The 14,343-nt window shown below is 40.6% G+C and overlaps 1 protein-coding gene across 2 annotated transcripts; it reads right to left on the bottom strand.

Annotated features, from left to right (window-relative positions):
- Nucleotides 1-610: 610 nt before the first annotated feature.
- Nucleotides 611-5,708, bottom strand: pygo2 (pygopus homolog 2 (Drosophila)). Of its 2 annotated transcripts, none has more exons than XM_056268346.1 (3): nt 5,591-5,708; nt 3,656-3,705; nt 611-3,415 (listed from the first exon to the last, which is right to left on the bottom strand). In XM_056268346.1, the coding sequence occupies exons 2-3, from the start codon at nt 3,695-3,697 to the stop codon at nt 1,778-1,780; spliced, it is 1,680 nt and encodes a 559-aa protein (XP_056124321.1). In that variant the 5' UTR covers nt 3,698-3,705; nt 5,591-5,708; the 3' UTR covers nt 611-1,777. The 2 variants fall into 2 exon arrangements, with proteins under 2 accessions (XP_056124321.1, XP_056124320.1); XM_056268345.1 differs by having other exon boundaries at nt 4,851-5,674.
- Between the last annotated feature and the right edge of the window lie 8,635 nt (nt 5,709-14,343).

The raw sequence follows: 14,343 nt of genomic DNA on the forward strand, positions 1-14,343 counted from the left end.
ATTTTCAAGACATAGGTTTCCTCTGCTTTTTAGAATGGGAGTTTTTATTTTATTTTTGGAGTAAAATAAAGTCTGTGGTAAATATTACTTCAAAAGACTTGGTCAACAATTCAAAATAGTTGCTAAAACGTCTCTAAAAAGTACTACAACTACCACAAGAAGTCAAGTTTATGTGGTTTTCAAACTGTTGCAGTCCTTGCATAGCAACTTCTTAGTAACAAGCCTTTTTTTTAAATACAGCAGCTACAAAATGCAAGACTAATGTTTAGGTTAAACAAAACATCTCTTGCAATAATGTGAACCAGAGACTTTACTCGCATATAAAAACTGCAATTAAATACATTTTAGAGGGAACTCATGGTGAATTAGTCATCTGAGTTGACCTTCAAATTGATTATCATTTTATTATATTTATATAGAACAAATAAAATCACTATATTATATTTAATTTATTTTCTTAAAAACTACTTTATAGAATCTCATTGTGGTTCCCTTCAGGAAGAAAAGCTGACAATTAACATGTTTAAAGAAAACAGATATCCTTAACTTCTTGACTTAGTTTAGAGGGTTTTCAACCCAAATTTAATAGAATAAAAGTCACAAAAAAGACTTGTAAAAAACAATTCAGTTTACTTCTTTCAGTACAGAGCCAGAGCCCAGAACACCCCCCATATTACTGCACATCGCTGGCGAATGGAGGGCACCAGAGCAAGCACATTGAACAGCATACACACAGGTACATGAAGAGTAACAAAGAAGAAAAAGGCAACTTGGACAGAAATGTAGAAATAAAACAAAAGAAATTCTCTGCGACAACATTTGATTTCGTTCTGTTATTTGGTCTACTTCATAGCCCAGGACGTGGCCTAATCGTAACAGTAAAAGTAACGATTAAAACAGTTCTGACGAAGTACTGCATTGGTTTACATGCAATCCAAAGACTACACTGATATGGTTATGGATTACCGCTATCGGCTATGCCACCAACCATCATTGTCCACTTTTGTGTCAAGAACATTGAGTAGCTGACCATGAAGAGAAACAATCTAGTTTCATTGACAAAGAATCGCAGGACCCCAGTTTCTGTCGGATCGCCCATGTATTCAACAACGGACACAGTGAAATGTTGATTATTTACATGTCTTATATGTCAGGACGCTGCCGGTTTCCTTTGGATATACTGAAATGGAAATCACTGAGAGGAGAGGTTGTGTGGTGACCGTGCGCTCTTGCCTTAATCAAAGCATTCTTAGCCAGACATGTCAAAATTTTGAGGTAGCAAGTTGGCATCAGTGCTTAGCAGATCAAGAAGTTGGATTTTGGAAAGAAAGAGAAAAAGATTGGACAGCTCTTTGGAGGCTGATCATGTGTATAATCACACACAAGACAAAAAGTTAAATTCTTGTACATAGATATTAAAATTTGCTTTTCACTGTGGCCAGAATCAAGCTGCTTTTCCAAATTTGTCACCCAGTTGAAATGAAGACAATGAGTGAAACATCAATCAAAAACAGCTGAATTTTGAAAATGTGTCATGATATTCTATATACAAACATTTCCAACATCTGGTACAATGCGTTTCATTCAAAGACATGGGCCCTGAAAGTGCTTATGAGGGCTGTGAAGAAACAAATGCAACTAGTAGCATCAGAGTCTGCTCTCCTCTGGTTCTCAGGTTTATTCTTCAATTCCATTTCACTTCCTCGCCGTGAAACACAAGACATGAAGCACCAAGAAATATATCAAACATCCCTCTTCCCCCTTCTTCCGCTCTCGCTTAGCCATCATTTGCAGCAACCAGCTGTCCCAGTCCCTGGCGCACATAAACCGCTTGAATCTCCTTTGTCTTGAGGCAAAAGTCACAGGCCCACACCGCAGCGCTCTCCCTAGTTAGCAGCCCATATGCTGGCTCAGTTAGGCCAGTGCAGTCTCTATGGAACCATCGTTGGCAAGAGGCCTCACACAAGATGGCCTCTTGGTCGTCATGTACTTCTGACAAGCAAAGGCCACAAGGGAACACCATGCCTCCACCTAGTTTTGGGGGACCAGAGCCTGGGCCAGCAGATGGTGGAGCGGGTCCACTGGGAAGTGGGGACTGGGTGTTGGGTGTAGAGTTGGAGTTGGATGGAGGATTGGGGTTGCTACCTGGGGTGTTTCCACCACTGCTGTTGTTAAGGTTGTTCTGGTTGGAGTTGGGTGGCTGGTTTGGCATTGGACCTCCAGAAGCGTTGTTCTGCTGATTGTAGGATGCTGACCCTGGAGCGGAGTTTGGTGGCGTTGGTTGTTGCTGGTTGGATGGAGTGTTAGAGCCGGGACCGCCAGTGGAGTTGGGTGGAGGATGCTGATTGGTTGGCGCTTGTTGAGGCTGGGGACCGTTAAGTGGGCCTGTGGGGGACGAGTTGGGATTGGGGGGTTGAGGCGCCGACTGGGGTTGTCCTGGAGTGTTGGGATTGGGTTGTGCAACATCTGGATGACCTGGGAAACCTCCTCCAGGCTGTGGGGGTCCAGGGGCTGGGGACGGACCAGGGGTGGCATTGTTGGACGGAGGACCGGAGGGGTTAAGGTTAGGCGGTTGCTGTTGAGAGGGAACAGGTGGACCACCACCTGGACCACCAAAGTTCTTTCCCTCATCACCAACAGGAGGACTTGATCCAGGGTACGGGCCATCTTGTGGAGGAGGGAACTGTCCTTGCTGAGGCATCCCAGGGTGTCCACCCACCATATTAACCCCACCACCTCCACCACCCATTCCCATCATGTTCATTCCACCTCCCATACCCCCCATAGGGTTCATAGGCCCATGTGGAGGCCCGCGAGGGCCAGGGCCACCAGGTAAGGGTGGGCTATTGAAGGGATGTCCACCTTGTCCATGTGGAGGCTGTTGCTGAGGCATCCCAAACCTTGGATGAGGTGGACCTCCTCCACCTCCTGGACCACCACCCATTCCTCCAGGTGACAGCATTGGGTTGAAGCCCTGTCCAGGGTGCATGGGAGGGCTGAAATTGGGTGGCATATTAAACTGGGATGGGCCTCCTGGTGGAAATCCCCCTCCACCACCTCCTCCGCCTCCACCACCTCCAAAACCTGTCATGCCCCCAAATCCAAGAGGGTGATGTGGTCCAGCATTTGGTGTTGGTGGACCAAAAGGGGGTCGTCGACCGGGCTGTCCACCTCCAGGTCCTCCGGGGCCACCCATGAACCCCATACCTCCTCCCATTCGACCGGGAACGGGCCCACCGTAGCCACCTCCACCAGCCCCAGGGCTGGGCAGAAAAGCGGCACCACCCGGACCACCCCCTCCTCCAGATCTCGATGGCGGACCAAAGTCATCATCGAAAGGGTTAGAGGCCACCAGGTGATCAACCATTGGAGTAGGAGGGGGAGCAAACTCAGAGAGGTGGGAAAACGCCGCCCCCTAACAGGAAATACAAAGGGTGAAAATGAGTTGCTGACACTGACTTACTTAATGTCTTATATTGTATTCGATAAATATATTGTTAATATTTTGCATGCACTAATAGTCATTAAATTCTATTCTTGCTAATATTCAGCTTGAGGAAGTCAGTCCACTAAAAGACTAACACAGCAAATGTTGCAACAAACTGAGGCTACAAATAAAATAAAAAGCATTAAAACCAAATATTCAAAAACTAACCTGAGCATTGGACTTCCTCTTCTTTTTCTCTGGGCTCTTCATCTGGGAACCTGTGGAGGCACAAATGGAAAAAGGGGAACGATAAACAAAAATGGGGGGAGGCAGTAGCTGTTAGACCAAAACCAAAGTTCTGAGCTCTATCAAAAACGTGCTAAAATCTTAAATTGTAATTTGTCAGGTGGTATTAGAAAGCAGGGACATTCTATATTTAATTAGTCATAGTGTCACACTGCTAACATTAACTGTGAACCTTAGTGTAGTAGATAGCTTTTGTCTTGATTAAGTCTTTATTTCTTTTATATTTTTGTGCAAAAACTAGAGACAACTTCAGTACCTCCAATAAACCCACTTCTTGAGAATCAATCACATCAAATCATTAAAAAATGTATCATTAATGTGTATCCCATGTTATTGAACTTTATGACAAGAAACTAAAGATCAGAGATAGACTGATATTTTTATGTAGACTACTCCGTAATATTGGGTTCCCTAATACACAGCACTTTTTGGTCAGTCTCTAAAGACCAGAACCTAACTACAGTATTCACAGGTAAAGTCACTTAATGTTGTTTTAAAAAATAATTATCGAATAACGCATACATACATTCTGAAGAGAAAAATGTAGATTAACAATTAGAAGGACCAAAATAAATATGGGACCATTTAGATCACAAACAAATTGTGATATGGTCAAGTTCATATAACAACATTAGCCTATATAAAAATATTTACAAAGTTTGATTGTAGCCTGTATCAGAAAGCAGAAATAAAAGAATTTAAAACATATGTTTCTGCATAGTCAGTTAATAGACACTTCTGTCAATCTGTCATAAAAATTGGCAGTCATAAAAAGGCAATATCGGTCTATCTCTGTTGAAGACAACACTCTAAAGCTGATGAACATTTATACAACCCTTAAGAGATCCCAAACCCTGACCCCCTGTGAGAGGCTTGCTTTAGGGCAAATACGTAGGAAAAAAGAGTTGAATGGAATGCGTGTAAAAACTCAAACGAACACGCGTAGATAGACAAGTGATGCGAGGTTGACATAAAGCTACCCAAAGACAGATCCCCACGAAAACAAGGCCACCGAACATTCAGGCATGTGCGGACAGGGAAAAGGGAGATTTGCAGCCACCACAGCTGTGTGGATTCCCGCTCGGACACAGAGATGCGCTGATTGACAGTTTCCTACCTTTGCCTCGTTTTCCTTGACTCTGTCCCGCCTGCTGTCCCGCCATTAAAATGACTGTTGGTGCGGTGCCATGACACCGTTCATTTACAGAAATTAGTTTATTTGACGAAAAGCTCCTCGGGTCCAACGAGTATCACCCCGCAGCCCCAGGAATTGCGCGTGAATTGCTTAATTTTAAGTGTACCGACGGGCCAATGAGGTCAGGCACCTACTCAGCAACATGTCTGAAAGATGCATTCATGTTTTGAGTCGGATTTGTCATCTCTGAACGTTTAACAGTTACATGTGTGCACCCTCAAATAACAATGCGATCTGGTAGAGCATCGCAGATATGTCTGAAAATGTTAATTAAAAAAAACAGTCGTGAAGAGAAGTGATTGGGATGGACTGAATGTGAATACACATCTGCCTGCCTGCAATGTGATCACATACAGATGTGTTTCTACCTGGATGGCTGTCTAAATGACATTTAGATACAAGCATACCAAGCTCTTCTCCCCATTTTAAAGCGCGTTAGATTCGAGCGTGCAATGCGACTGTAAATGACGCACTAAGGGTTTGAATTTAATTCAAACGTGATTTGAATTCGCGTTCTAGCTATCGTTAGCCGTTTAGCCATCAGCAAGCAAGGTAAGGCTTTAAACGTTGCTCACACAGCTCATTCATATACACCTGACTGTTGCATCAAGACATGGATGTCAACCCGCATATGACAAACAATCAATGTCAAATAGACTTACGATTTAATATTTATCCCCAAACGCGAAATTGGCCATGTTAATTACGGCCTACTCGTTGCCGGACAAAGAGGGACAGCCGGAGTCGATTCGCGCAGGGCATGTGTGGAAAATAGGGGAGGCCGGGCTAAAACAAGTAAGCGATTTTCACTAAATGTTTACGTTAACAGTGATGTTATAGACTTATTTCGTATGTAACTTAATACTTGGGACACTGTCTTGAGGTAAACATGATAAATGCCTGATAATTGTTCTGAAACTGCTCAAGATATTTATCATCGCCCCCGTGTAATAAACATTTTGGACTGTGCGAGATCAGACCACCTTTGCTTTTGAGGCAGGGGGGATTCTGTGGTGTGCATTTTGCGTTGAGTTCACTGCTGTTAGTGGTGTTGTAAAATGGTGAAATTAAAAATTGTTTATGGTCTTATGCATAGAATTTTGGAGGAAATATACTCTGACAGTTTTATAAAAAAGAAAATGTTAATCCTCCGATTCAGTTATAGGCGGGTCTGAATGCTTGTATGGTTCAGCTGCATGAGTGGAGTTGTAGTTTTAAAACAGGATTCGATTCGGGATTTTTTAAATTGTATTATTTATTGTTTATTTGACGACTAGGTTAGGAATCAAGCTGGAGAGGAGAAGAAATGCATCTTAGAAGTTCTGTTCAGACTCCTTGTTAGCAACAGCTGCAAATCCAAATCACACCAACACACAAAAGCTACTGTTCACCCTGACAGACAGAATGCTTCCCCTGCTTTGGATCTCAGGAGACAGGTAATAAACAAGACAAGTATAGCACTGACTCTCCTGCCCTCTTGTTGTCGATTTAACACTGTACACCTTCAACCAAAACCCCTGAACTTGTTTTTTTTCACCTAAAGATGAGAGTTACCGTAGTCTAAAAGTTAGTCTCTGTCGACCTCTAGTGGTTATACAAAGAACCAACACTGAAAATAACATTGGGGCATCATTTGTGAAAGTAACCGGACAACAGTAAGACCAATTCGGAACTATTATTTCCACTCCATTTACTGTCTTGAAATATTACTGCTTTGACTGATTGGATGATACTTACTTTCACACTGCCCTAAAAATAGCACACTAGGCTGGTACACCCTTGTAATACAATATAGGCTAAGTGGTGCATTATAAATGAACTTAGCATGCCTTGTAAATTAAGAGTAACTTGATTTAACTCCAGAAACTAGATAAATTCACAGGCTTGTAATCCTGCATTATTCCACTATTTAGTTAGTTAGTTTGTTTGCTTCTTGCATGATGCATCTTGCTTGCTGCTTGCATTTTGCAAGTACAATATCAGGTTTGTTGTCTGATATTGAACCAATTAATGGCCTAAAGATTTTTGTTGTTTTCTCCAGAAAAGCTTTGATGAGGAATCATTTTCGACATTTAATTTCTACTTTTTCTTTACACGTTTTCATTTATGAAAACATCTGCCATAATTTTGTTGTCAGTTAAGGCCCGTTTACACCAAGGATGATAACTGTAACAATAACGACAAAGATATGATTGTAAAAATCGTTTTAAATGTCAACACCACAACTGCAGCATGCCCAAAATGCAGAAAAGTTGGGACAGAAAATCAAGAATCTGTGATTTGTTAATTCTCTTTAACCTTTATTTAACTGACAAAAGTCCAAAGAAAAGATTTTCGCTGACCAAGTGTATTTTGTAAATATAAACCAATTTTGATTTTGGTGGCTGCAACACACTCCAAAAAGTTGGGACAGAGGCATGTTTACTGTGTCACATCACCTTTCCTTTTAATTACACTTTTTAAATGTTTGGGGATTGAGGATAGTAATTGTTGAAGTTTTGCGAGACAGTCTGTGGTCATCATTGTCTGATTCTCCTTTTCATGGTGGGCTATACATTTTCAATAAGAGCCAGATCTGGACTGCGGGCACTCAAGCACATCCACTTCAGTATAGAGTGTCTACGAAGCCACTCTGTTGTAGCACATGCAGAACGAGGCCTGGCATTGTCTTGCTTTCCAGGAAAGATGTTGTCTTGATGCCATTAAATGACTCTGCAATCCCAATATACTCCTCCACGTCAGTGTTACCTTCACACACATGCAAGTCACCCATGCCCTTTTGCACTGATGCACCCCCATACCACACCGTAAAAAATAAAAGGATCCTGGAGGAACCTTTTGGGGTTCTTCACTTTGCCACACTGGCGGAACCCTTTGTAGAACCTCTAGGCACCCTTTCAAAAGAGGCAGTTCTCTGAGGAACCTTAATGGCTTCTTGAGGAACCCTTTTTATTAAGAATGGTCAGGAACCACCTCGGTGCTTCAAGGCACCATTTCCCAATCCTCTTTATTGCTTGCCCCCACCCTTTTATTTACTAATAAATAAAATGTATTCATTTATTACTTTTTTGATAAACAAAATGAAAAACTGAAACCAAATACAAAACCAACATTGTTTATTGATAAACATCAATAACATCCATAGAATAAAAAGTTCAATAGACAATAAGTAAATCCATTCAGAATAGTCAATACATAAACATCTAATTCATGGAAGCACATGTATAATGTTAATATTATTCTACATTAAGAGTTTAAATCTTGACAAAACTGTAAAAGATAAATGGGACTCAAATATCTTATAACTTTAAAATATATTTCAGGTTCCTCAAAAACAGTACAATTCAATTTGCAGTGCAGTCAATGGTAGCATTTTCACTCTGGGAATATTCACATGGGAGATTTGAAGTAATTGATAAGCGTCAGGACAACTAGCTTGACGTTCTCCTTCTGAATGGCCAACAGATACTGCAGAAAAGTCGGTTTCCTGTACTTTATATTGAAACAGAAAGTTCACTAGTAAGCCCTACACCCTTGGTTCTGTCATCAGGTTCATCAGCAAGCAGTTCTTCACCATCAAGAAAAACCACAATGCTGCTTTCAGCAAACGGGTCTCCTGTAATCACCATAGTAGTTGGTGTGAGGTTCTGAGGAGGCTGTTGGTTTTAAAAAAAAGGGATACGATAAAATTTCATTACAAAAGATTTACATTAATTAATTTTCCACAAACATTTATTCAAAGTGACTTAAAAATTAGGAACATCAAATGCAACTGGGATTATTCTTAAATGCTGATTAGAATATATTAATAAATAATATAGCCGCAGACAGCAATCATCAATTGCTCCCAAGACTGAAACCTCTCGGATTTCATCAAAAATATCTTAATTTGTGTTCCGAAGATGAACAAGAGTCTTACGGGTTTGGAACGACATGAACGTTTGTAATTGATGACCGAATTTTCATTTTTGGCTGAACTATCCCTTAAGTGACAACTGTTTTCCAAAGAACTCCCGAGGCCATGTGACTGTAACTAACAGAGTAGCATGATGGTTTCTCATGCGGTGCCGTCTGAGCGCTCAAAGGTCACACACATTCAACAGAGGTCTCCTGCCTTGCCCTGCCTACACAGACTACGATTTCTCTGGATTCCCTGAATCTGTTTCAAACGAGTTTAACTCGGATATTCTATAAGCTTTTCACTTTTATTTAGCCTCTGTCCCAACTTTTTTGGAGTGTGTAGCAGCCATCAAAATCTAAATTTGTTTATATTTACCAAAGTTGGTCAGTGAAAACTTAGAAAATTCTTTCTTTGTACTTTTGTCAGTTAAATACGGGTTATAGAGAATTAACAAATGACAGATCCTTGTTTTTTATTGCATTTTACAAAATGTCCCAACTTTTTGGGGTTGTATAACGATAACTAAACGATATCGTTGGAATCATTTCAGAAAGATTTTTTCGCAGCTGATAAAAACATTGACAGCCAATCAGAATCCACCCTACGCTAAAGAGCTCGAGCGTTTAGAGCGACAGATGACTAAACTTATAATGAACGTTATCGTGATTCGAGCAATGGTGTCTTGTTTTGCAACATGGAAGTTATTTTCTGCGAATGTTCGAGACTTCCGCTTCATTATCTGCTATAGGTAAATAACTAGAAGAATAGTGTCTTCTTTATAATTACGACAGTACATTAAAAAATATTGTAAGAAATACCAATTTGCAATATCAAGCAGCATAACGAGCGGTTTTACAGCTAAGAATAACTGGTAAATGTATAAAATGGCTGTTAAAAGTAAGGTGGATAAGTTTCTTTATAGTTATCGACTTGCTAAAAACCGGCCTTCACTTAATGATGAGCATTGCATTAAATCACACAATGCAAATTTAAGATGCAGTCCAGGTCCAAAGGTGCACGGTCATTCGTCTTGCCCTGATCCACCCTTGAGCATTAGTTATGAATCATTTCATTGACATCATCCTGGTGCGTCTTTCCTGAGCTCTCCTCATGAATGATTTCTGTATTCTCAGGCCCTTTTCAAGACCCATTAGTGTTAATTTTAGCCTCCGGATTGAGTTACTGTCTGCATTACCTTAAATCGAGATGAATTGTTAATCTAGGGCTGCTGTCATAGGCAGGTTCAGACCACAGTGAAGGTTAGGTGAAGGGGTGACAGAGGCAATGGGGTTAATGACTGTTTGCAGATCAGATATACACGAGTCTATACGGCCCCCAAGGTTAAGGGTAGAATAGCAGCAATACGTGATAGCCGAAGGGAAACACGCTGCTAAAAACGGACGAAGTGTTGCCTCAGTATCATTTCACTGGTATTAGAGACACTTAACGTGCAGGGAAAAGGGGTGAATTGACACCAGCCCTCCCCCTTTCCTTTCGGTCGGTATGCTAAGATCCCTCTCTTTTTACCTTTCTTACTTCATCATCATGATAGCTGAGTCCGATAAGCAGTCTCTTGTGACGCCTGCAGTGATCCAATTCAAGAACAGAGCCATCCTCCAAAAGCATATTGTATGAGAGAGAGAGAAACCAGCTGTTAAGGATAGGGCAAACACGTGAAAACGTGTAGTCGTATACAGAGTCTACACAGACAGTATGTAAGTTGATGCACCTCTTAATGGAAACAACATTATAACATGTATTTCCATCAAGAGGTGCATCAATTTTTGGTCAAGATCTTGTATTGAGTCCAGCACTCTGTGAAGTCTCCTCCAGCACATCCCAAAGACTTTCGATGGAGGTCGAAACTCATGGAAATTCATGTGTGAAAATGATTGTTCATGCTCCCTCCCAACCATTCTTACACAATTGAGTCTGATGAATCTTGACATTATCAACCTGGAATATGGCCATGATGTGTCTTCCTATGGTTGTTTAAAAAATGAAAATATACACAATCAATTAGGGGTAGAAGAACTGTTGCCAGACATAGAACATGCTAGAAACATAATAATTACTGCAAAATAATTATTGCAGTATATATATATACACACTATAGTGCCAAAAGTTTTGGGACGCCTGCCTTTACATGCACATGAACTTTAATGACATCCCATTCTTAATCCGTAGGGTTTAATTGGAGTTTTGCCCACACTCTTCTGGGAAGGCTTTCCACAAGGTTTAGGAATGTGTTTATGAGAATTTTTTGACCATTCTTCTAGAAGCGTTCTTGGCCAGGACACTCCCGTAAAAGAGGTTTTAATCTCAGTGAGTCTTCTCTCCTGGTTAAATAAAGGTTTAAAAAAAGAAGCGCATTTGTGAGGTCAGACACTGATGTTGGACGAGAAGGGCTGGCTAACAGTCTCCGCTCTAATTCATCCCAAAGGTGTTCTATCGGGTGGAGGTTAGGACTCAGTGCAGGGGAGTCAAGTTCCTCCACACCAAACTGCTTTTATGCACTGGTGCGCAGTCATGATGGAACAGGAAGGGGCCATACTTAAACTGGTCCCACAAAGTTGGGAGCATGAAGTTGTCCAAAATGTCTTGGTGTGCTGAATCATTAAGAGTTCCTTTCACTGGAACCAGGGCTAAGCCCAACCCCTGAAAAACAACCCCACACCACAATCCCCCCTCCACCAAACTTTGCACTTGGCATAATGCAGTCAGGCAAGTACCGTTCTCCTGGCAACCGCTAAACCCAGACTGGTCCATCGGATTGCCAGACAGAGAAGCGTGATTCGTCACTCCAGAGAACACGTCTCAACTGCTCTAGACTCCAGTGGCGGCGTCCTTTACACCACTGCATCCGACACTTTGCTTGGTGATGTGAGGCTTGGATGCAGCGGCTCGGCCATGGAAACCCATGAAGCTCTCTAAGCACTGTTCTTGAGCTAATCTGAAGGCCACACGAAGTTTGGAGGTCTGTAGCTATTGACTCTGCAGAAAGTTGGTGTCTTCTTCACACTGTGTGCCTCAGCATGCGCTGACCCCGCTCTGTGATTTTACGTGGCCTACCACTTCGTGGCTGAGTTGCTGTTATTCCCAATTGCTTTCACTTTGTTATAATCCCACTAACAGTTGACCATGGAATATTTAGTAGTGAGGAAATTTCACAAACAGACTTATTGCACAGGTGGCAACCTATCACGGTACCCCGCTTGAATTCACTGAGCTCCTGAGAGCAACCCATTCTTTCACAAATGTTTGTAGAAGCAGTCTGCATGCCTATAGGTGCTTGATTTTATACATCTGTGGCCATGGAAGTGATTGGAACACCTGAATTCAATGATTTGGAGGGGTGTCCAAAACTTTTGGCAAAATAGTATATATATAATTGTATCTTATTTTTATTATTTTTGAAGTAGTAATAGTAGCTTTTTACTATCCAGTATCAAAAAAGTATGAGGAAGTATTGGACATGCTATAGAGATGATGCTGGTGTTTGTAATCTATAATCTAAATCTTACGTAACATTTACCCTAAAATGTCAAACAGTTTCACAAAGGGCTTTATGCTGAGCGAATCATTGCTTGTGAATGCGTGCGCATCCACTCTATTGTGTGGGAAGTTCATGTTTGTCTGCATGTATTAACACTGATATGGACACTGCTGTTGTTATCGTGAGTGCAGATCATCAGCGGGTGGACGTCTGTCGTGAGAGAGTCAGAAGCAGAGATGGAGGCTGTGGTGAAGACATTCAGCGCGTGAGGTAAGCTGAGGTGTCAGTCAGGGCTGGTCCAGACAGCCAGATAACGGTGACATGGAGCACTACAGTTACCTGCTGGACCAGGTCATGTGACACCACCACATCAAAGCTGCCACAACACCCTCAGCCATGCATGGCCAGAAGACTGTCACTATCCTGAACACTAGAGTGCGGAGGAAGACTAATATAGACAAAATCACTAGATTTGCTTCATGTTTTTACAGTATAGGTTTAATTGTTTGTGTGAAAGCATTATTATTATCCTGCATGGATAATGGCATAAGAACGTTTTAATGTGGCAAAAAAAGGAATTAATAAGATGAAACATTACACATATTAGCTGTCAAAAATATTATGTATATATATATATATATATTAGAAAGTAAAAAAAAAAAAAAATATATATATATATATATATATATATATATAACTTTCTTTTTTAAAGAAATTAATGCTTTTATTCAGCAATAACACATTCAATTTATCACAAGTGACAGTTAAGACATTTGCAATGTTAAAAAAGATTTCTATTTCAAATAAATGCAGTTCTTTTGAACTTTATTCATAAAAGAATCCTGAGAAAATGTATCACTGTTTCCACAAAAAATATTAAGCTGCTTTCATTGTTAATAATAAGAAATGTTTCTTGAAATCAGCATATTAGAATGATTTTTAAAGGATCATGTGACACTGCAGACTGGAGTGATGATGCTGAAAATTCAGCTTTGCGTCACAGGAATAAATTACATTTTAAAATATATTCAAATAGAAAACAATAACTTTAAATTGTAATAATATTTCACAATATTACTTTGTTTTTGAAACTAAATGAAGCATTGATCAGCATAATAAACTTTTGGACAGTTCTATATAAAAAATATTTTTTTTATGGACGCAAAGATTAAGTTAGAAATTAGGTTAGTGAAAAAGCTATAAAATACAAAAGCACTGCAACAATGGTGAAGAGAAAAAGAGAAAAGCATTTCTACACAATGGATTATTTGCATACACGACATGCTTCCCGTATCAACCACAGGTTTGTAAAAGCCATCCTGCTGATGATGTCACTGCCATTACATGTGCAGGCACATCTGATTTAGATCTCAATGAATGACATGAGGTTACGCAGTGTGAGCTTTGTTCTTCATCATCTTCATCTGAAGGCATCCCTGTAGAAAGCACACTATGTGACAAGAAGATTTGTTTCACTAGAGCAAAATGAATACAACAACATGTGATCAGTTGCTGTAACATGAACCAGTAAATGCTTATATCACTGAAATGAAAGATACCATTCATAATTGATTCAACATGACTGTCTGGAATCAAGTGATGAGCTCTGAGCTTCTGAAGTATGAATGCAGCATCACCACAGACATTGTGCAGTGCGTTCTGTTCTGTTTCTGCGTATTGTTTCTCTCTCACGGGTCTGAGTAAACATGGCTAGTAGATCAGGTTGAACAGGTTGAGCCGGAAGTGAGCAACAAGTCCAGGATGTGCTCAAGCAAGCACCTGCGGAGTATTTACACACATCTACTGGGAATCCCCACTCTTGTGGATTTATAATAAATATCTCAGACATTAGTCAACTGTTAAACAAGGTTTTGTCTACTGCACTTCACTGGAGTAAAGGCAGTTGACTTCAACAATTCTGCCTAAAGGGGACTCAAAGGTTAAAAAGTAGTTTCTGCAAATATGCCATTGTTTCCGGCATGATCCGATTGTGCTGTTTGATTCACCTTTGCTGGAAC

This window comes from Rhinichthys klamathensis, unplaced genomic scaffold (assembly GCF_029890125.1).
Source record: "Rhinichthys klamathensis goyatoka isolate OS25496 unplaced genomic scaffold, OSU_Roscu_1.1 h1tg000271l_1, whole genome shotgun sequence".
NCBI classification, from domain to species: Eukaryota; Metazoa; Chordata; class Actinopteri; order Cypriniformes; family Leuciscidae; genus Rhinichthys; species Rhinichthys klamathensis.